The 23,317-nt window shown below is 44.2% G+C and overlaps 1 protein-coding gene across 1 annotated transcript in view; it reads left to right on the top strand.

Moving 5' to 3' along the window:
* ITIH5 (inter-alpha-trypsin inhibitor heavy chain 5) overlaps positions 1-23,317 on the top strand; it is a 112,646-nt gene that overhangs the window by 22,751 nt on the left and 66,578 nt on the right. The window contains exons 4-5 of the mRNA XM_044280041.1: positions 624-713; positions 4,315-4,556. Of these exons, the coding sequence (XP_044135976.1) occupies positions 624-713; positions 4,315-4,556 (332 nt within the window). The remainder of the gene's footprint in view (positions 1-623; positions 714-4,314; positions 4,557-23,317) is intronic.

Here is a 23,317-nt window from a genome sequence, read left to right as displayed (position 1 = left end):
GTTGATGATTTGGGTAAAATATCCTAGGAAGATATGTAAGACCTACTGTGAAGAAAAAGGGGAGCAGAGCTGAAATGTCCACCTGTCCTTTGCACTAGTTTCTGCAATTTCTCCAGATAATATGTTGTAGAAACCATACCCTTTGTTAGAAACTGTATTACCATCCTCAGTCCTGCGTTACAGTTGAATACTGCAGCGGTGGGGGCGGGGGGGGGGGGCAGTATTTTGTGTTGCACTGTGGCATTTGATACTGCTGGGGCGGTACTCTGTGCTGTACTATGGTATTGCAGGCCCTGTCTACTTCTGTTGTCCCTGCCTACTTCTGTTGCTCCATCTTCTATCAATTTAGTCCTGCCCACAACATGGAGCCACTTTTAGGTTTTTTTCCAGGGCCACTTTAAGTTCCCAACCCGCCCCTGGCCTTTACGTTGATCTCGTTCATATGGGAAGGGTTGTGCAATGCTTTACCGACCATTGTAATACGTTTTAGAATATTACATTGTCTTATATGCTAGAAAAGCTAGTTATTCCTTGTTATCACATTTATATCTGGTTTAAAATAATTTTTTGCAATTGAGTTATGCGATGTACCTTGTGTGATATGAATATTCATGTCATTGCAGGATAATTGGAGGCAGAACCTATCATAGTGAAGTCACATGGAGGAAAAAAAATAGAGAAAACAATATGCTGGATTATGAAAAAGATAGAGGGTAAGCAGGAACGTACGTAGACTCCATATATTCACCACATAACGTCCTATGGAAGTACAGTATACTTTTCATTTCATCAACAGCTATATAATTTTTAAGGTTTTACAGCTGCTCCAATATCAGCAGCAGACTCAACATAGGTGTAAGCAAGCATTCCCATCATGCTAGATCCCCTACATTTATCCTTACTTCATAGCAGGGTACAAAAGTAATGACGCGCTATGGCGCTCCAGCTCCGTTTAATAATTGTCCGACTTTTTAGCAGTTTAGCAAAAGAACTTTGATGAGTAAGAACTGTAGGCTTTAAAGGAGTTTTTGGCCTTTAAAAAAAAAATTGCATCAGAAAATGGAATAACTGTTGAAAGAATCTATACTCACCAACTCACTACAGCTCTGTTCCAGCGCCTGACTTTCTGGACTGGTCTTCTGGTCCCCATCTGTCCACTTCCACATACATGGGGTGACATGCACTGCTGCAGTCAGTGAATGTCCTCAGTGATGATGGTGGTCACTGCTGGGTCATGTGCCACTAAGGTCAGTAATTGGTTGCAGCGGTGCATATGACACTGTCTGTGTGGAAATGTACAGATAGGGATCTGAAGTTGTGCAAATTTAAAAAAGAACAAAAACAACAGACAAACCCATTAAACTTCTAATCACACATGCCATACAGTTTTTGAAGTGGTTTTAATGTAGCTTTTTTTGAACCATATATAGGAGTGGATCCAAATACAGGTGAAACTCGAAAAATTAGAATATTGTGCAAAGTTCATTTATTTCAGTAATGCAACTTAAAAGGTGAAACTAACATATGAGAGAGACTCATTACATGCAAAGCGAGATATTTCAAGCCTTTATTTGTTATAATTTGGATGATTATGGCTTATAGCTTATGAAAACCCCAAAGTCACAGTTTTGAGGTACCTTTGCTCAGGGGGTATGGATTAATTAGCTGACTAGAGTGTGACACTTTGAGCCTAGAATGTTGTACCTTTTCACAATGTTCAAATTTTAAGTTGCATTACTGAAATAAATGGACTTTTGCACGATATTCAAATTTTTTGAGTTTCACCTGTAGATGGAAAAGTATGAATGTAAGACTCTTTTCACTACACTCTTGTGTCTAAAAACAACATAAAAAACTATGTGGGGGTTCCATACTTTTTTAAGGGGTATTTTTGAAATTCTTGCATTTTTTTACAAGCATTTTTGGGTGGTTTTTTTAGTCACACAATTCAATGATGTTTTTCTTTTCAGTTTTTTTTTTCCTATGGAATGCTGCAATTGAAAAAAAAAAAAAACACCACAGGGCAAAAAAAAAGCCACTACATAAAACTCAGTGTTTTGAGGGCAATTTATAATTTCCTATTGGTCAACATTTAACATCTTTTCTTAATAATTCAGTGTTTTTTATACGCTTATTTTTGTTCGAAACATTGACAAAAACACACATTATTTAAATAATAAGAAACTGCAAATGCAACCACGCTATAGGAGCTGTATGAGATTGCTAAAAGTCTATGCCCTTTCATGTTCAAGGGCTATGTTTGGTATTGCAGTTCACCTACATTCACTTGAAAATGTTTACTAAGAGTATGTTCACACACAGCACAGCAAGGAAACTTGCGTCAACATACTTTAAAGGCTATGTACACTTTCGAGGGCAATTTTTTTAATGATTGCATTTTACTCATTTTGGGCTAAAAATAATTTTTTTCAATTGGTCTTTATAAAAAATATTGAGCCATTCTGTTAAAAAGGGTTAACTGTTTTTCTAGCTCTGTGCATCCTACTTTCACTTTCAGTTTGTGCTGTCATCTAAAAAACCTAATTTACTGAATGGTCATAAACACTTAAGCCACATTCCTATCATTAAGATGAGAATTGAGCGTTTATAATGTCAGACATCAGAGATAAGGAGCCGTCAGCTGAGCTGCCTGACGGAACAGATATAAAATTCAGCTCCTGCTACTAGAGAAACTCAAGGCTGCACAAAGACAGTTATTCAACATTTTTTAATAAATACCAATTAAAAAAAATATTGTTAGCTCAAAATGAGTACAATTCAATAATAATAAAAATTGCCCTAAAGGTGTAAATAGCCTTTAAGGCTCCTTCAGACATTGTTGGGCTTTTTTTGGTCTTATAAAAATCCACTTTGTTTTATTCATTTTTTCTTAAAGCATTTTTGGGTGACTTTTTTCATACAGACTTTTTTAATGCATTTGTAAGATTTCCCTATAAAAAAAAGTCTATATAAAAACGCTAAAAAGTTCTAAACTTAGAGCAACGTGACACTGTAGCATATTACATATTGCCTTGCTGTCTTAGAGCTGACATCTGGCGGCACCATTTAAAAAAAAAAAAAAAAAAAAAAAAGCATGAAAAAGGGCAGCATTTTTATGTAAACATTATGGGGGGAATTTATCATGGGGTTAACATTGGCGTACTTTGCACTACATTTATCAAATGTTGCACGTTGTTTGTTAAATTTGGCGCATCTTTAACCCTAACACTATTGTATAGAAATGCTAGTCTAGTTTTCTTTATGACCCTTTTGTAACCTTTTAACAAAGCCTCAGCTGATAAATCTGAAGTAAAATGTCACAAAATTTTTGTGCAAGTAAGCTAAAAAAAAATAATAATCACAAAAGCCCTATTTTTGTGAAGTTAAAAGTCAGAATTCTGGAGTGCAGGGAATACTTAATTCCCCCCCCCCCCCCCCCCCAGTGCGGGAAACCAACCACAAGGTTTTCAAAGTTTTTCGTTATATATATTTTTTTGTTTTTTTTGTTTTGCATACTTCTAGGGAATAATGCTAGAACATGGGGGGCACACCAAAAATCATTAAAACAGAGTGCTGGCCTGGTATATATATTATAACATGAATACAACCAGAAAAAGAAATACCAAACAGTGGCCACACATCAAGATAATAAGCAATTTATTGAAATATCAAAAATTAAAAACAACAACATGTACATGGAGCAGACCCCAAGGATGGTATAGTAAAAAGTATGACAATAGTTTTATCAATGTGTGATAATGTCCCACAGGTAGATCAATGCACAAATGATTATACCATAAAAATCCCTACAAAAATTGTATCCCTCAAGCCTACAGCGAGGACAAAAACACGATGGTAACACACATAGCATACAAAACCTATCCAGGGGGCATGCATTCAAGCCTAACGCGTATCGCTGGTTCCTGGACCAGCTTCCTCAGAGGTCCATGTATGTTGTGAACCTAGGAGTTCATCCTATATAATCAGTATCATTAATTATTTAAATTACATAAATATAAATCAGATGTGGTCATACCTGTTAAAAAGATTAGACATTGGGTGAAGGAGCCGATAGGTGTCACCATACTTCTAGGCAATTACATATTCTAATGTTGCCACTTTTGCTCTTGATGAAACAATTGGTTAAAAAGATGGTAAGGAATCAACCAGAAAATAGAAAAAACATTCTAAACCTGCTTAATACTGTATATAAATCTATTCTGAAAATGAAGTTTTACAATACAGTTGCTGCTTGTTTTTAAGATTAATTTCAATATATGTCTCCTTAACTTTTCTCCTGTGGATTGTTTGCAGGGAGAATGGAATGGAAACATTTAATGCATCTGCCGTAATCCCAGGTCGAAATAAAGCAGTTTTTCTGCTGAAGTATGAGAAGCTTTTGCAAAGACGTCTGGGAGTGTATGAGCATGCAGTCAGTGTCCGTCCACTGCAGTTAGTAGGCAACCTATTGGTGGAGGTCAATATTTTGGAAACATCTGGAATTACTTATCTAGAGGTTCTTCCTCTTCAGAACAAGCAGAAGAGTAAAAATACTGGTAAGTACTGCGTATATGGATCAAAATGTGTACTGTGCTTTGGAAAACCCATATGGGGTGTGCCTAGTCAGCTTATCGTGAGCGCTCATGCTATTACAATAGTCTCTTGTAAACTCTACATTAAAACCCTGACATGAATTACTTCTTGGCAAAACACATGGTTGGTAGCCAACTTTTATTAGACATTCTGCATTATACATTGTAGTGAGACTGACCAGTCGTGACACCATACCCTACACAAGGAGAGATGCCTATCTTTGGCATCTATACTGCTTCATCGACCACGCATAGGGCTCACAAGAGACAATCATTATCTTGACCTCCTTTCCATGTGCACTTTTAACTGGTTTCTAAAGACTACTGTTACAATGTTCTCTTTATAACCTCATGGATAGAGACTCTATTTCACGCCAGAGCCTGAATTGACCAGGGGGTTGGATAAGTCCAACTACGCCTGGTTCATGTGACTGTAGAACGTCCACCATATACAGTACATGTTACTTACTAAAAGCCCAGAATCTGCTTATAGTAGGCAACATCAGACTAACTGGTAACCAAGATTGTGAGTCCCATCTTTGGGAACAGAGATTACTTGGACTGAGATGGAAGGAGTGAGAGACTTTGAAGGGCAGAGAGAACAAGCTTGAATTACTTCTCCTGTTTTGTAGCAGTAGGTGCCTTCACATCATATGGACCTAGCACAGGAGGACAGTTTACTCATTAGAGGCATTTGAAAATATATATATATTTAATAAAATATGACATATTTACATAGGTATACTGTTTGTTTCATACTTTTCATGTGGACTTACCCCTCTTAATGTGAATATCAGCATATGCAGAGTTGGGATAGGCAGTATCTGTCAATCTAGTTTTTAGTCTGTTATAAAACTAATGTAATTATCTGCATTATAGAGAATTACAAAAATTGCCCTTTTTTTAAATAAATGTAATAACCTTATTCTAAAAAATATATCACATTGTCCTAATATTGCAAGTCAGATTATGTGGCTAGAATTATCTTTGGAAAACAAACTGCTTAAAGTTGTATGAAAAGCAGGTTTTTATATCCATTTATATTCAGAATCAGGGCATCCCTAACAATATATTTCCTCCACTTTGTACATATACCACATCATAGTTATAATATATCATTCCCTAATATCTGTATCAAACTCACAAGCCCTTGTGCCAGGAAACGCTGCACTAACCTAGTCATGTAGTCATGTTATGCACTGAAATGTGTTTATCTGGAAAATAAAACAATAGCTCATTTCCTCCATTCACACCTTCCTGATTTAACAAGGAAAAAGACATGGGGAACACCTGGATGGGAAGAATGGCCAGTAAATGGCATATGTTACTATGGTAATGATCCCCATAACTTGTTATAAACAATGAACAGGTACGCAAATAATTTATTAAAGGGGTTTTCTGAGATTCTGATATTGATCACCTATCCTCAGTATAGGTCATCAATATCAGATTGGTGGGGGCCTGAAAACAGGACCCCGCTCACAGGCCTTCTCGTAGCTTACAAACACAGCGCTGTCCACTGTATAGCTCAGCCCCATTTACATGGCCTAGGCCATGTGACCGATAAATGTCACTGGCCTCTTCAAGCAGCTGATCGGCGATGGTGCTGGGAGTCGGACTCCTGCTGATCGGATAATGATGAACTATCCTGAGGATATGCCATCAATATCAAAATTATTAATACCCCTTTAATATTTGCAATAGTTATACTACATATACAACATACTCTGGTTTTCTGGGAGTAAGACAATGATGATGTTGATAGGGTTAATGACTTCTTCTCTTTTCTCAGCTGTTGCTCAGTGGTCATCACTTCTACCCTTTATAGTCTGAACCCACCCTTCTGACTATACGGTAGATAGCTTCATTTGGGTTTGGTTGAGCTGGTGTGAGGTTGTCTCTGGTGTTCCTGTTCTTTCATCTCTACAGAAGTTAAGTGTCGCATTTGTTTGTATTTGTTATATTCCCTGTTGTATCTGGGCCTGGGACAGCGACTTCCATTCTTCCATCTGGGGAGGAATGGGTTGTCTCTGGTCCTTAACTTATTCCAGGGCCTTATAGGAAAATCAGGGCCTAGGTATACTGCATATAAATATTCCTACCTTTAAGGTCTATTTATATTGATAGGTAGTCAGGGCCCGGATTAGGGATGTCTAGGAGGTGACCTGTTTCTTCCCTAATTTCCATGCCCAGTTACTGTACTCCTTCCCTCCTGTGTTCAGTGTGGAGTTTCCCCCCCACACTGATCACAACATTATCTACTGCCCTAAAAACCACCATTTTGTTCAGGTCAGTGCAGCTATGGATCCTATGTCTGCACTAGTCGAACATCTGCAGGGACTGTCATTGGAAGTAGCTGACCTCCGCGCGACAGTCTTACGGATTCAGAGACCACAGGCGGCTAGTTCCGATGGTGGGTACCAGGCCTGCCCTGAACCTAAGGTTGCCCTCCCAGACAGATTTTCTGGGGGTAGTGACAATTTCATTCGGTTCAGGGAATCGTGTAAGTTGTACTTTAAGCTGCGTCCATACTCTTCTAGGGATGAGTATAAACATGCAGATATGATCATTTCTTTGCTTAAGAATGATGCACAGTCTTGGGCTTTTTCTCTGCCGACCGGTTCACCAGATTTAACTTCATTGTCACCTACCACACTAGGGTTAAGAACGTCAAGGCGGATGCTTTGTCGTGCAGCTGGGGGGGGGGGGGGGGGGGGGGGGTTTGATTCTATTTATCCTAGTCCTATTTTGTCTGAAGGGGTAGTCATATCTGCCCTATATCCTGATCTTGAGGCTAAGGTGTTGGAGGCCCAAGAGGATGCACCGGACTCTTGTAATCCAGGGAAATTGTTTGTTCCTTCAGACTTACGTCACAAGGTATTTGATTAACATTACTGTACTGTTTTGGCTGGACACCCTGGGAGTAGATCCATTGTCGATCTCATCTCGCGCAGATTTTGGTGGCCAGGGCTGCATAAGTGTGTTGAGGACTATGTGTCAGCCTGTTGTACCTGTGCTCGTGCTAAGGTGACACATACTCGGCCTTCTGGATCTCTTCTTTCGTTACCCATCCCGTCCAGACCTTGGTCGCATTTGTCAATGGACTTTATCACGGATTTACCGAATTCTTTGGGAAAAAACGTGATCCTGGAGGTAGTTGATTGGTTTAGCAAAATGGCGCTTTTTATAGCATTGCCTGCTCTACCTAATGCCAAAACTCTTGCACAGGTGTTTGTCGATAACATTGTGAAACTACATGGCATTTTCTCTGTTGTGGTGTGTGATCGGGGTACTCAGTTTGTTTCCAGATTCTTGAAAGCGTTCTCTACTTGACTGGGGGTACAATTGTCCTTTTCTTCAGCTTTTCATCCTCAGTCAAACGGACAGATGGAGCGCACCAATAAGAATCTGGAGACCTACTTGAGATGTTTTTTTTTGGAGAACCAGGAGGAGTGGTCTTCATTCTTGTCGTTAGCTGAGTTTGCTGACTCCACTGATAAGTCGCCGTTCTTTGGGGCATATGGATTCCATCCGGAGTTTGGCACATTTTCTGGTTCTCAAACTTCCGGTATTTCTGAGGAAGAACGATTTTCCTCTTCTTTGTCTTCGATTTGGCGGAAAATTCAAAATAACCTGAAAAAGATGGGCAACAGGTATAAGCGTGTGGCTGACAGGAGGTGTATGAATGGTCTGGACCTGAGAGTTGGTGATTCTGTGTGGCTGTCCACAAGAAACATTAAGCTTAAGGTACCTTCTTGGAAGTTGGGCCCAAGATTTATTGGTCCATATAAGATCACTGCTATTGTTAACCCTGTAGCCTTCCGTCTTGAACTTTCATTGAAGTCATTGTTGAAGAAATGTGTCAAACCTGTTGAGCCGTCCTCCTTGCCTCCCGCTCCTGTCATGGTGGACGATAATTTAGAATTTCAAATCAGTAGCATTGTGGACTCCCAAGTTCTCCGTAGATCCCTCCAGTATCTCGTCTACTGGAAGGGTTACAGACCAGAGGAGAGGATGTGGGTTCCAGCGGCTGATGTTAATGCAAATTGTCTGGTGAAGGCCTTTCACAGAGCCCATCCTGATAAGGTCGGTCCTGGGTGCCCAGTGGTCACCCGTAGAAGGGGGGGTACTGTCACGGTCCCTCAGGTGACTGGTGTCTCTGGTCCTTAACTTATTCCATGGCCTAATAGAGAAATCAGGGCCTAGATATCCTGCATATAAATATTCCTACCTTCAAGGTCTATTCATATTGATAGGTAGTCAGGGCCCGTATTAGGGTTGTCTAGGAGGTGACCTGTTTCTTCCCTAGTTTCCAGGCCCAGTTACTGTTCCCCTTCCCTCCTGTGTTTAGTGTGGAGTCCCCCCCCCCCACACTGATCGTGACAGATAGGTTATTAATTTCTGATCAATAGGGGTCTGACTGAGGGTCTCTGATGGGCGCTGCGGCCTTTCACAGTATATCAAGCATATTGCCGTACATTTTACAGTGATTTTGCTTGGTATTGCAGCTTAGATCCATTCACTTGAATGGGAAAAAGCTTTGCCTAGGCCATATGACCAATAAATGTGATGTCACTGGCCTAGGAAGAGGTTTCTGAGCTCACCGGAACGCCTCAATTTCTTCACACAGCAGAATTAGGCTAGTATTGAATATTGCATGAAATAAACATTACTGTGTTCTAGACAATGTCTTTTGTGGCTGGATTAACTTCTTCAGTTGTGTTTTAGACAACCCACTTGCCAATTTCATGCAGAATAACCATATTGGCTTAATTATGTTCTGAAAGAAGGGCACACACTCATTAAAACCTCATTCCCATGATGCACACCACTAGCAGGAGAACATATTGACAGCTCTTTATCTAATGTTCTGATTATGTTATGGCATCACTTCACTGGATCTGCTCCTGGGGAAAGCACAGGCCAGTGTATGGTAAAGGAGGGAGAGAACTACTTCTTGCTTCGCCATTGCATTTAACTGTATCTGCATCCTCATTATGCAGATGCAGATTAAATCTAGACATACTGGGATCGAGGACAGCCTCCGAAATCAGGACTCTCCCGCCGGATCCCAGACAGTTGAGAGGTATGCATATATATTCACTACATGGTACAGTGGAGGAGGTCAGATCAGATTAGTCACCACTGGTACAAACCTTGGTACTACACAATAGTACACACACTGAACTATTTTGTGATGTCCATAGCCTTCCAAACACTTATTTCCAATATTTGAAGATAAATGGTAGAAGGTTACCAACTTTTTTATGCCAGAACACGGGCGTGGGGCTAATGGTAAACTCACCCCCCACCCCCCACCCCAATATAGAGTTATCCCTCAAGTTATAATATTGATTGGTTCCAGGACGACCATTATATGCTGAAACCATTATAACTTCAGCAATTACTTCCAACGCTCCAAAATGTCATCCGAGATAAGAGAAAGTGATGATTTAATAAAAATAAGCAGATAACTAAGACAGATAAAACAAGTCCTTCCATATAACAGTCAGGAATATCTGATAACTAGCAACTAATACAGCGAGGCTACCAGAGAAGTTGTCTTGGTTGGTTGGATCTGAGTCTGAGACATTGTATGTTGGATCTAGTTTCAACTTACGATGGGTCAGAAAAGACCATTGTATGTTGAAAATATTGTATCCTGAGGCCATTGTATCTTGAGGGATCACTGTACATATATTTTCCTACTCAAAGTTCTCATCTTAGGCTGGGTTCACATCACTGTGACTTTTTCAGTGTAAAATAATGGATCTCAGACGGAAATTGCTACAACAGATGCCGAATAGGCAAAATGAGCATAATGGATGCTTAAAATACAAGATCATTTTTTTTTCTTTTTTTTTCTGTTCTTCTGATGGATCAGGAGGATGGAAAAATAAATGGTTATGTGAACCCGGCCTTAGATTAATATTCTTGATGTCTGTAGCACAGCCAAGTCCTATATTCTGGTTTCTCGTGTCTTCACATCTTTGTATTTGCAGCTGGCATCAAAGTCAGTACAAATAAATACATTATAAATTAAATAATCAAATGCATCTTCTCATCTGAGTGATGTCAGGTTATTTGTCTTGTATGTTCTTGCATTTGGCATCAAATAAAAGATGTCTGAGTGATCCCACAACAATAATAGGATTGTGCTTTCCCGGCGCACTGAAACAAACAGGCACACGACTGCGGGGCCAGCACTAGATATCTGGCTGCAGTCAGATATTTCAGGAGTGAAATAAAGTAGTATATTTCCTGTTGACTTATCAAGGGAAAGTTATGTTACAAAAAAAGACACTGCACTGTAAAGCTTACACAATGGCTACTTGTTGGGCTTCCTAATCAGTCTAAACAGCGGAAAGGACCTGGAGTCAGGAAATGCAGATATATCAAGGTGTCACCTGTGAAGCCAACCCCTGGTTGTTTTGCAGGTTCTAAAAATAAATGCAAATGGTTAACTTCACCTAAAGTCACCTAAAGGCATCTTCTGTATCTGTTTCCAAAGAGTGGAGCAAGAGGGAAGATGACATTATGAAGGGGGAGTTTAAAGGATTTTTTTCCCAACACCTGCCCGCACCCTAATTGTTTTGCGGTAGTTCCAGCACTGGAAGTTGGCACCAGAACTCTAGATCAGTCCATTGAGTGTAGTGGATGGAGCTGGTTACTGCATCCCTGCTGCCATTCACTTCAGTGCTGAAATAACCAGCCATGTCCACTGCACAATGGACAATGCTGGAATTCTGTCACCGGAGCTACTGCAGAAGCGTCAATTTTGACGTAAATTTGTTTTCCATTAGTACTAACAGCAGCACAAGTGGGGGATTTGCCCCTGTGAAGCTGGTCAGGACAGGCAGAATTTTTATTGAACAAAAATCTCTGCCAAGTATCATTAATTAATTAATTGATGCCACCCCTATATAACCCGCCCCCTGCCGTCAAAATTTACGCTTCCCTTTCGTCCTAACCAGCAGTACAAGTGGGGAAGTAGCAAGGACTTTACACAAATCTGGGAGGGCAAAATATTATGTGTGAACATATATACCAACAATAATTTCTCTCAGTCTAAGGAAGTGCAGCACTTAGACTGGAGTGTCCCAAGGCAGCTCCTTCAGCTCGCCTTGAATCTATATGGTAGTGAGAGATAAAGGTGTTCTGGGAACGCCAAGAGGCGGCAGCGCAAATCTGATCTAAAGGAATTAACTTCCTTTCAGCATACGATGTGGATACTGCCCTGGTCGAATGGGCAGATACAAATGACGGCGGTGACAGATTTTGTGATAGAAAGGTCAAATGGATAGTGTCCTTGATCCACCTACTCAAGGTAGGCTTGGAGGCTTTAAGCCCTCTGTTTTTCCCTGAGTAGGCTAGAAGGAGATTCTCAGATCTACTGAAGTCCAGTGTTCTATGTAAATATATCTTTAGAACCCTTAGAACGTCCAGGGTAAATAACTTTTCCTCCTCTGGAGATGTTGGAGCAGGGGAAATCTTCGGTAATGTTATCGTTTTGTTAAGATTTGCAAATGAAGGCACCTTCGGCAGAAAGGTTGGCAGGAACCTCAACAGGACCCTGTCCTGGAGGAAAGTTAGGTATGGCTCTGCCGCTCCTAGAGCTTGACGTTCCCCAATTCTTTTAGCCGAGGTAATGGCTAATAGAAAGGTGACCTTGAGAGATAGGAATCTCAAGTCTACCTCCTCTAATGGCTCAAAGGGGGAACACACAACCCTTTTAGCAGTATTGCTAGATCCCACTCAGGGGTCGGTCTCAGGATGCTAGGTTTAGGTCTCTGAGCTCCTTTAAGGAACCTCCTGATTAGGTGGTCTTGAGAAATCGGCCTACCAATACATGCCGACAAAGCAGAGACATGAGCTCTGAGCGTGGATGAGCTTGGACCCTTGTCTAGACCATCCTGAAGGATCTATAGGATCGCAGAGAGAGGAGGATCTGAGGGAACTATCTCTCTCTCAGTACACCATAGAATGAAAATTTTATATATCCTGGAGTATTTCTTGTTTGTGGACTCCGCCCGGGAGTGCGAGATTGTTCTCAAGCCCTCCGCAGATAACCCTCTAGCGTCTAGAAGGGACCTGTCAATCTCCAGGCTGTGAGACTGAGCCTATTCAGATCTAGACAGGTACACTAGGTCCTGTATTAGGGGAAGTCTCCAATATGTGCCCTGGCTCATCTGCATGAGCTGGGTGAACCAAGACCTCTTTGGCCAGAATGGTATGATGGCTATCACTGAGGTCTGGTCTTGCTTGATCTTCATCAATACCCTTGGTATCATGGAAATTGGAGTGAACACATAAGCCAGTCTGAACCTCCAAGTTATGGACAGAGCGTCTATCGCTACAGGGTTGTCCTCTTTGTAAAGGGAGCAGAACCTTTTCACCTTGGCGTTCAATCGAGTTGCCATCAGATCGATCTCTGGAGTACCCCAACGCTGGACAATCCTGGAAAAGATGTTCTCGTTCAATGACCATTCCCCTGGAACGGGAAGGCCCCGACATTGAGGTCTCCTCTGATATGAACCGCCATTAAGTGGGATAGGTTGGTCTCTGCCCAAGCGAGAATTAGTCCCACTTCCCTCAGGAGAGTCTGGGATCTCGTTCCTCCCTGTCTGTTTAGGTAAGCCACTACTGTTGTGTTGTCGGTCCGAACTCTCACCGCCTGACTGCGAATGAGAGGAGCAAAATGATTGAGGGCTAGTCTGACCGCTCTCAACTCCCTCAAATTGGAAGAGAGAAGTCTCTACTGAGGACTCTAGGTACCTTGTACTGGATAGTCCTCCAGATGGGCTCCCCAACCTAGAAGAGAGGCGTCTGTGGTCAACGTAATCCAATGCGGTTGGATCAAGGACCTCCCATCTGTTAGGTTCCTCCACCACCTGAGTGAAGAACGGGCTTTTACAGACAGGGAGTGCATCCGGTCCAAGTCCTTTGGCTTGCGACTCCATACGGTTAACACTTCTTCCTGAAGTGAGCGTAGATGCCATAAGGCCCACGGAACTGCCTCTGCAGATGCTGACATGTGGCCTAACATCCTCATGAGAACCCTGATAGACACCCGTCTGGGTGGAAGTAGAAACTCTGCCGCTTTTATTACTCTGTCTTTTCTCTGTGGCGACAGGGACAGGATTATCTGCTGTGAGTCGATCACAAATCCTAGGAATGTTCTCAAGGTGGATGGGATCAACTGTGACTTGTCCCAGTTTATAAGCCAACCTAGAGTCTGCGGAGTGTGGAGAGCTTGCTGGAGGTGAGTCGGCAAGACGACTGCGGAGGCAGCTTTTAGCAGCCAGTCGTCTAAATAAGGGACGACTTCTAAGCCTTAAATGCGCGACAACATGAGCTGCCACCTTTGTAAAGGTGTGCGGGGCAGAGGAGATGCTGAAGGGCACAGCAAATTGGTAGTGCTTCACTACACCACCTATGGTCACCGCAACTCTGAGGTATTTTTTGTGCGCTGGATAGATGGGAACATGAAGGTAAGCATCCTTCAGATCTATCGTCACCATCATATCTCCTGGGTTCAGGATGTTTAGAACTGAACGAATGTTTTCCATCTGGAAACGCTTCTTTCTGATAAAATGGTTTAAATAGCGTAGGTCGATGATCATACGCTAATCCCCTGATGGCTTTGGGACCAGAAATATGGGAGAATAAACTCCCTGACCTTGCTCGCGCGGAGGAAGTTCCTCCAATGCCCCCTTTTGTACGTACTGCCGTACCGCCAGGACTAACTGCCTGGTGGGAGTCAAAACACTCGTCAGGATGAACCTCTCCTGAGGTAGGGAAATAAAGTCGATCTTGTACCCTGATGTTATGACTTCTAACGCCCATGGGTCTGGAATTTTTTGATTCCAAAAAACTCGAAATAAACTTAAACGACCTCCAACTGGAGGAATGAACTGAGGGTTTGGGGCTAGAACAGCGGGTGGGGACGGGGAGCCGTCGGGCTGCTGAGAGTCATGGTTTAGCCCTGCGGTTTCCGCAACCGCGGCCTCTACCTCTTTTATTTCCTTCAGGGCGCCTCTGGGTCCTGTCTCCCCTCTGGAACCTTGCTGGTCTACCTCTTCCTTGACCCCGAAAGGACTGTTGAGGAAGGGACTTCCCCTTTTTATCAGTGAGGTCCTCCATTAAGCGATCCAGCTCAGAACCAAATAGTCTACCCGGCTCATAGGGAACGGAGCAAAGGTTGAATTTCGACGTGTTGTCTGCTGCCCATGGCATCAGCCACAGGGGACGTCTACTGGCCGAAGAAAGTGCCATAGATTTAGCAGCTAACTTTAGCTGCTGCTGGGATGCATCAGCCAAAAAATCTATCCCTAACAAAGGGTCTTGAACTGGTCCAGTATATCATCTCTGGCAACCCCAGAATCCAGCTCAGACTGAATTCTAAGTGTGCGGGCGCGGATGAAATTTGAAACTTCACTGCTGGCGATAGCCGCAAAGGCGACAGCAGCAGTGTAGTTACGTCTAAGCGAACATTCAGCTCGTCTGTCTAGGGGGTCTTTTAAATTTCTTCCATCGTCAGAGGGAACTAGAGTTCTCCTAGAAAGCTTAGATATTGCCATATCTACTTTAGGAGGCGGAAACCAACCCTGCGAGCCTTCCTCCTGCAGAGGAAACATTAATTTAAATCTGGACTGGGGGCGTGTCCTGACTATGGCGGAGTGAACACGCATCGCTGTGAGCTCCTGCCCTGAGAGAGCTGTAGCAAGCTTTTCCAGCTCACCAGCAACTGCATTTTTGGCTCCGATGGTTCGGACGAGAAGGGGATCCTCTGCCGGTTCCGTCAATACCCCCACGGATGTGAGGCATAAGAACATTCAGCAGTTTTTCGCCTCGGAAGGCCAGAAGGTAACAGGCCGTGACTTGGGCGCCACGGGGCTCCCGCAAGCTGTTAGTGACCTGAACGTCGCTGCACCCTATCAACCCCTGCAGACCCCGAAACAGGTGGAGAATTCAGGGACGATACGCCGCAACATGAGCCAGCCCCACTCGCCCGCTGTACACCAGAAAAAGGACTCGCCTCCTCCGGCCGGCGCCATGTTTGGCGGGGACGGCGGGTCAGCGCCATCTTGCCAGGCCCCACGAGACTCTTCGTCGTCTGTACGAGCCACGCAGTCTCCACAAAAACAGGCCTCACCCCAGGCTACCCCTACGGTGGACTCGGAAGAGCCACCATGGGATTGGAGAGCTCATGTCCGGCAATTGCCGACTAAGCAAGAGATGGAACAATTTATTGCACGCCTGGAAGCCTCTTACAAGCAGGAACTACATACCCTGTCCACGAATCTGCAAGTGGTGGAGGAGAGGGTGGACGATGTGTCTTCCCATCAGGCTGAACTGTCCTCTCGCCTAGACACGCTGGAGGATAGAGGGGTGCAGAGAGATCTACACATCAGCCAGCTCTATCGCCTACACGAAGATGTGGAAAACCGCAGTAGGCGCAACAATATAAGGCTGCGGGGTCTCCCTGAAGCTATCCCCTCTGCTGATCTTATTCGTACTCTACAGGAACTGTTTAAGATGATCTTGAATAGGCCGATTTCGGATGACCTAGAGATTGACAGAGCGCACAGGACACTCGGTCCCCCGAATCCAGATCCTGCCAGACCTAGGGATGTGATATTCCGTCTCCATTATTATTCCATTAAAGAGGAGATTATGCGGAAGGCGCGTAACACCGCTACGATCGAGTTTAGAGGAGCTCATGTCTCTCTTTTGCAGGACTTGGCCCGCTCCACACTACAGCAGAGAAGAGCTCTCCGTCCCTTGTTGGAATGCCTCCGGGAAAGGGACATCCCCTACATGTGGGGTTATCCGTTCCAGCTGGTGGTCAGGAGGGGGGGCAAGCGCTATGAACTGCGAGATCCATCTGAATTAGCCGATTTTTTAGCAGCGCTGGGCCTTCCTGATATTGAACTACCTGACTGGTCCATTACCCCTCCGATTCCGTCGAGATTCTCGGTTTGGAAGGCTGCCTCTCCAGGACGGGGCAGAGAGGCGGATGACAGGAGACGGCCTTTCTGATTGTGACTCTTGTTTATGTTTAGGGGTGGGAGATGTGCCCTCTTCATGGTTGCCCTACGTAGCCTTTATTGGCTTAAACTCAGCCTTTAAATACCGGTCTCTTCCAAATGTTCTAGAGTTGAGGTTCTCTACCTTTAGATAGAAGCATCCCATCTCACCAAGTATTCCTTCCCCGCAGTCCTATTTTTGGTTACCTCAGGTTTCATGTGTTTGTGTCGGGGTTATGTGCTCTCTTAAGGGAATGCTTTCCCCCTTCCCTGTCCGCCATCTATCTGAGGAGTGCTGGAGTGCACAGTTAGCCACTTATATTCTCAGGCAGGTCTCAACACCTGCTGTTGGAAGACAGTCCCCAATTTAACGTTTATTCGTTTCTATTCCTCAGTCTGGATTTGTCTCTGTCTGTAGTTTTTGTCTTGTGTTCTTTCTGTGGTCTTGTCTTGTCTGATTTCCCTTTCCGTTCCCCTCCGTTGTGTTCCGTTGTGTCTTTGTGGGACTCTCTGTTGTGTGGTTTTACCGGCGTGTATTTTCCCACCCCCGTTCCTGTCCCTCATCCTGTTAGGGCCTCCCTGTAATTTGGACATGGCGCCTCCGACTAACCAGAGAGCAGAGGTCAAATTGGTTTCCCTGAATGTTAGGGGCTTTAATGTTCCGGACAAAAGGGCAATGATCCTGGCTGGGTTACAAAAAGAAAAGGCTCAGATTCTGCTTCTTCAGGAGACACATTTTAGGACGCACCATGTTCCAAATTTCAGATCCAAGACATATACAACTTGGTTCCATAGTACAAACCCAGATGCTAAGGCAAAAGGTGTCTCGATAGCGTTGAACAAGAATTTACCATGTTCTGTTTTGGATTCTAGATCTTGCAGTATCGGACGGTACGTCTTTGTCAAGCTAGTCATACATGGGAGAGTGTACACAGTAGGTAATATTTACCTTCCGAATTCGGGTCAAGGTAAGGCATTTGCCGCTATTAAGTCAAAGATGGAACCTTTTTTGGATGGTATTGTACTGCTGGGAGGGGACTTTAACTTACCTCTTGATCCGTTGTTGGACACCTCTGTAGGTAGATCACTGATTCCGCATTCGACCCTTACTAGGGTCCGCTCTGTATTGCGAGCCAATAGGTTGGTGGATGTATGGAGGGTGCTAAACCCGTCAAGCCGCGACTACACATACTACTCTCCAGCTCATGACTCCTACAGTAGGATTGATCTGTTTGTCATCTCCCACCACGCTCTGTCTTATCAGCCGAAGGTGGATATGGGATCGATATTGTGGTCAGATCATGCCCCAGTTTTTCTTACCCTGGCCCTACCTGATTTAGTAGCTAAAGAGTGGACTTGGCGGCTGAATGCACACTTATTGAAGGATATGCTTTGTAGACAAGCCATAGAGAAATCCATTTCAGACTTCATGGTCACTCATGCCAATGACTCCACAGCTCCTTCTCTGCAGTGGGAAGCACTTAAGTGTGTGTTAAGGGGGGTTTTCATCCAGCACGGTTCGAGACTAAAAAAAGAAAGGGAGACACGCATCAGGAGCTTATCGGACGAGCTACTTTGCCTTGAGTCCCGTCATAAGGGTTCTCGCACTCCAGATATGTTGGCAGAACTGTCCTCAGTGAGGGAAAAATTGAGGGAGGAGATCAGCAGGAGACATGCGCACGCTAAGGAACGATATCAGGGTTTCTTGTTTGAGAATGCCGATAAATGTGGTTCGGCCCTGGCCAAACTTCTCCATCCTAAATCATTGCAATCCTATATCCCTGAGATTAAGGATTCGCATGGTAAGATATTGCATCATCCTCTTCATATTGCTGAAGCTTTCAGAGAATACTATGCATCCCTTTATAATATCAGAGGCCAATTCGCGGACATGCGGCCCTCGGACCTAGATGGTCGTATATCTTCCTATCTAGCTGAGACGGCCCTGCCCGTGATCACGCCTGAACAGCAAGCTGATCTAGATCTACCCTTCTCTGAGGCTGAGGTAAAGCTGGTGATTAAGTCTCTTAAAGGTCATAAGAGCCCGGGGCCGGATGGATTTACTGGGGCTTTCTATAAAAGATTCCTTGATCTACTTAGCCCTCTAATGGCAAAGGCGTTTAATTGTGTCTCTCCTGCTTGTCCCTTCCCTAAACAATCCTTAGAGGCTCATGTTGTTGTCATTCCCAAGCCCAATAAGGATAATACGGTCTGTGGTAACTATAGGCCGATATCTTTGATAAATTGCGACATTAAGGTCTATTCCAAGATTTTGGCTAATAGGTTGCGGCGTATTCTACCGCAATGTATTAGCTTAGATCAGGTGGGCTTTGTCCCGGGCAGAGAAGCCAGGGACAATACCATACGCACTATTACTTTGATCCACCATGTCCAAGAGCACCGGATCCCTGTTGGTTTGATGTCTGTAGATGCCGAAAAGGCATTCGACAGGGTCCATTGGCGATTTATGCTAGCCTCCTTGCGACATCTTGGATTGGGGGACAGATTCGTGGAGTATGTGTCAGCCCTATACACTAATCCCACAGCTAGAGTTAGGGTTAACGGGGTTCTAGCACCTCCTTTCGAGATACACAACGGTACTCGTCAGGGCTGTCCACTCTCCCCTCTCCTATATGTACTGCAAATGGAACACCTTGCTCAAGCTATCCGCCTCAATCCGGACATCCCAGGTGTTACTGTTGGGAACAGGCATCAGAAATTGGCGTTGTATGCGGACGATTTGCTCCTATATGTGTCATCCCCTCATATCTCAATCCCATCTTTGCTTAGGGAGTTTGATAGATTTGGCCACCTGAGCAACTTTAAGGTGAATCTCTCCAAAACTGAGCTACTTAACATTTCTCTGTCTGATGCGGATGTAAGCGCCCTTAGAACTAACTTTTCCTTCAAATGGAAAGAGCAGAGTTTGGTGTATCTGGGTGTCCAGATCCCTGCGCAGTTACATTTGCTTTTTACTCTCAATTACTTGCCTCTGCAGAGGAGAACGCTGGAGGACATGCAGAAATACTCCCTCAAAAAGCTATCATGGTTTGGCCGCATGTCTGCCTTCAAGATGGATATCCTACCGAGGTTTCTTTACCTCTTTCAAACTGTCCCGATTTATGTGCCACGGTCGTATTTCCAAGAGTTGCAGAAGGGTTTGAATAAGTTCATCTGGCAAGCTAGCAAGCCTAGGTTGGGGAAGCAAGTCCTGACTAAACAGAAAACCCTTGGCGGGTTTGGCCTTCCAGACATACTCATTTATCATAGCGCCTCTGTGCTAACCAGACTTAAGGACTGGCTACATAAGGGTTCTCAGAAGTTGTGGATAGGTTTGGAGCAGTCCTTGTCTCCTCTCCCTCTTCAAGCGCTGCCTTGGCTTGCTCTAGATAAACGTCCGCCCCCTGAGGAATGGCCATACCTGGTGAGACACGCTCTTTCCATCTGGGATAAATGGGTCTCCATGGCACAGGTGTCAGCTAGACCAGGCCCCATGACCCCACTGCATGGCAATCCTGCATTCTTACCGGGTCTTCGACCATCGGCTTTTCTCATTAAGACTGTGGGGGATGGGATCTTGAGAGTTAAGGACTTAGTCACCTCGGGGCTCTTATCCTCCATTGATTGCCTTAGACAGAATGCGGTGTTTGCACAAGTTTCATGGTTAGGGTATGCTCAGGTTAGATCTTATATGGCTCAGACGTTCCAGGGCAGAGCAGTAAGTCAGCTGTCTGATTTCGATAAACTTTACCTGGCCTCCATTGACGTTCGCGGTACAATATCATCCATGTATCAGGTTTTGCTGCAATCCCAAAATGGTGACAGAGCCCCCTACTTCGCAAAATGGGAAAGCGATTTGCAGGTTACTTTCTCGGCGGAAGAGGTGGAGAAGATGTGTACACTCTCCCATGGGTTGTCCATGGCGTCTCAAATTAAGGAGAAGAATTACAAAATTGTATCTAGGTGGTACTATTGCCCAACTACTCTGCACCAGATGTTTCCGTCGGTTCCCGAACACTGCTGGCGGTGTGAAAGGGAGAGAGGGTCCATGTTGCACATCTGGTGGGACTGTCAGTTGATAAAACCGTTCTGGGAGAAAGTTTTGAGTATCTATACCAGCTTTTCGAATCAGTCTGTAGCTAATACACCCCAGATAACATTGCTGTCCTTACTTCCTGGCTCTATCTCGCAGGTTAAGAAAGGCGCTCTACGCCTATTCTTGGCAGCGGCGCGCATGGTGATCCCAAGGCACTGGAAATCCAATGCCCCACCCACGCTGTCTGAATGGGCCAAGGAACTAAAGCACATTCTTAGGATGAAAAATAGGATTAAGGCGGCTCAACTGGTCAGTAGAATGGCTGAGGTGCTGAACTGCTGGTTTTGACTCACCCAGTCAAAAGGAGAAGATTTAAAATAAGAAGGTAGCAGGCACACTCATAGATGGGATAAATAAAGTGTTTTTTATTTTGTTAAAATCTTACATATGTTAAAATTGGGTACTGGTGTTTCAAGAAAAGGTAAGTGTAATAGTCTGGGCACTTGTTACGGGTGCCAGATGGGAGGTGACTGATATTAGGTGATCTTGGGGTAAATTCGTGGAGAATGGATGGGGGAAAAAATGGACGGTATTTAGTCCGTTGGGGTAGGTGGTGTGTTGTGATATAGAGAGGGGGATGGTCGGGGAGTACAGTCTTTTGAGACTGGCTAGAGTAGGTGGGGTAGCCTTTCCCAGTAGTTTGTGATATATGGTGTAGAATAGAGTGAATTGGGCTAAAAGGGAAAAAAACAATTCATGTAGTAGGTGAAATAAAATGGATAAAAAATAGAAAAATTATGTAAAAAATAGAAAAGAGTATTATAGTTCAGTATCCGGTGGTCCCAAAGATAGCGCTAAAAAGAAAAATTAAAAATGGTAGAGAGATAGTATGTGTTACGTATGTAACTTATTGTCCCATAAGTAGCACTTTAAACAAGATTTCAGTGAGTTAAAAAGTGATACTTTTCTGTGTAATAGAAGGCCTTATATTTGTGGGAAGATGTATAGCTCCTGTGGGGGAATTGGTGCTCTGGACCTCGGTGCGGCGTCCCGCACTGTCTTAGGTACAGAGATCACTTACCCGCCACGTGGAGGTGTCTTCCTTCACTGCTCCGGTCAGTTGTTGCTTGCAGTAGGATTCTCCGGCTGTCGGCGTCCCTCGTGGTCTCCAGGCGCGCGCGCTCGTAGTTAGGTCTGTAATATTCACGTGACCTAGTGTCGGTCACGTGATCGGGATCTGCCGGGCCGGTTTGCAAGTAGAAATAGAGCTGGGGGAGCGCTTCTACTTCTATATCCACTATCACTGCCCCGTTTGGCAAGATTCCTCCTCCTTTTCCTCCACATTCTTAGGATGGAGGAGTTGATTGCAGATAGGCAGGAGAGAGGTGGGATCTACCAGAAAAGATACAATCCTCTGATTCTCTTTTTAGACTCTCAGAGATTTGATGACTTGGTGCGTCCCTGAGTCGTTCTCAAGTAGGATTTTTGTCTAACGTGCCCCCCTTAGTACCCTTCCCTTTCCCTTTCCTCTTCCCTTCTGTGTCCTTTTTGTCTAATGTGTGGTTGGGTCCCCCATTCAAGTTTACTTTCTTTGGGCGTTCACTTGCCCTTTTCGGAGTTAGAATGCGGGTAATTAATTTGCATACTGTAAGTTCTCCCTGAATGGGGTTCTGTATTTGGTGGGGACGTTTGAGTCCCGCTAATGATTGATACCATTATGATGTTGTAACAGCTTTTGTTAGGGTCCTGCGTGTCCCTGTGTTGGACTTTGTCCACATTACTTGTTTCACCGCTTGTGATGTAAAGTGTCATTTGCTTATGGAAAACTAAAATGAATAAAATAAGATTACACATAAATCTGGACTGGACCTTTTTCCGGGTGTTTCCATTCTAAGGCCATCATTTTTTTCAAAGAATCATCCACTTTGAAGGCCCTTGGCCCCCTAGAGGTGTATTGTGGAGCTTCCCCATGCTCAACATCCTGGTCCCTAGAAACCGCACCTTTTATCTGCGCAACGGAGGTGTCCATGAATTCTTTCATCCAGGAGAATATCTCCACCATAGTAGGTTCTGGATTTGCAGGTCTGGGCCGACAACCTGGACAGCAGTGGAACTCATATCCATCAGGTAAGGGGGTGCTACAGTTAGAACAAGTCAGATGTTTCTGCTTGTGCGTAGACTTCCCTAGGAATAATAATAATAATACAGTTAATATAGGTGCAATTACCTCGCTTTAGAAAAAAATTACCTCCACCTTACTAAGAGAGGGCATAGAGGGATCTGGATTGGTCGACATGCTGAAGAGACAGAAGACACCACTCGATCCACAGGTCAGTTGCACACAAGACTGAGTGCAACTCTGAGCTCTAGCACCTGGAGGTTTAAATAAGGTGGTAGGCCACACCCCCCACCAGCTCCACCCGCCCCAGCCCTCGGAGGTACTGATAACCTGTTTGATCTTTTATCAAACTAAGGGTACCCCCAATGTAATACCCTGTGCCGCTGAGGGGCCCCAGTGGAGTCAGCCTTCTTGTTTTATTCATTTCGGAGTGCATGAACTGCGTCCGAAACCGGAAGTGATCAATGACACACTTCCGGTATTACGAGAATGGCAGAAGGAGGCAGAGTACGCACGCTGCACAAGCCTGCGGCGCTGAGGG

This window comes from Bufo gargarizans, chromosome 2, assembly GCF_014858855.1.
Source record: "Bufo gargarizans isolate SCDJY-AF-19 chromosome 2, ASM1485885v1, whole genome shotgun sequence".
In the NCBI taxonomy this organism is placed as follows: domain Eukaryota; kingdom Metazoa; phylum Chordata; class Amphibia; order Anura; family Bufonidae; genus Bufo; species Bufo gargarizans.
The sequence above is the reverse complement of the archived record's forward strand: the minus strand, read 5'-3'. Positions and strand labels throughout refer to the sequence as shown.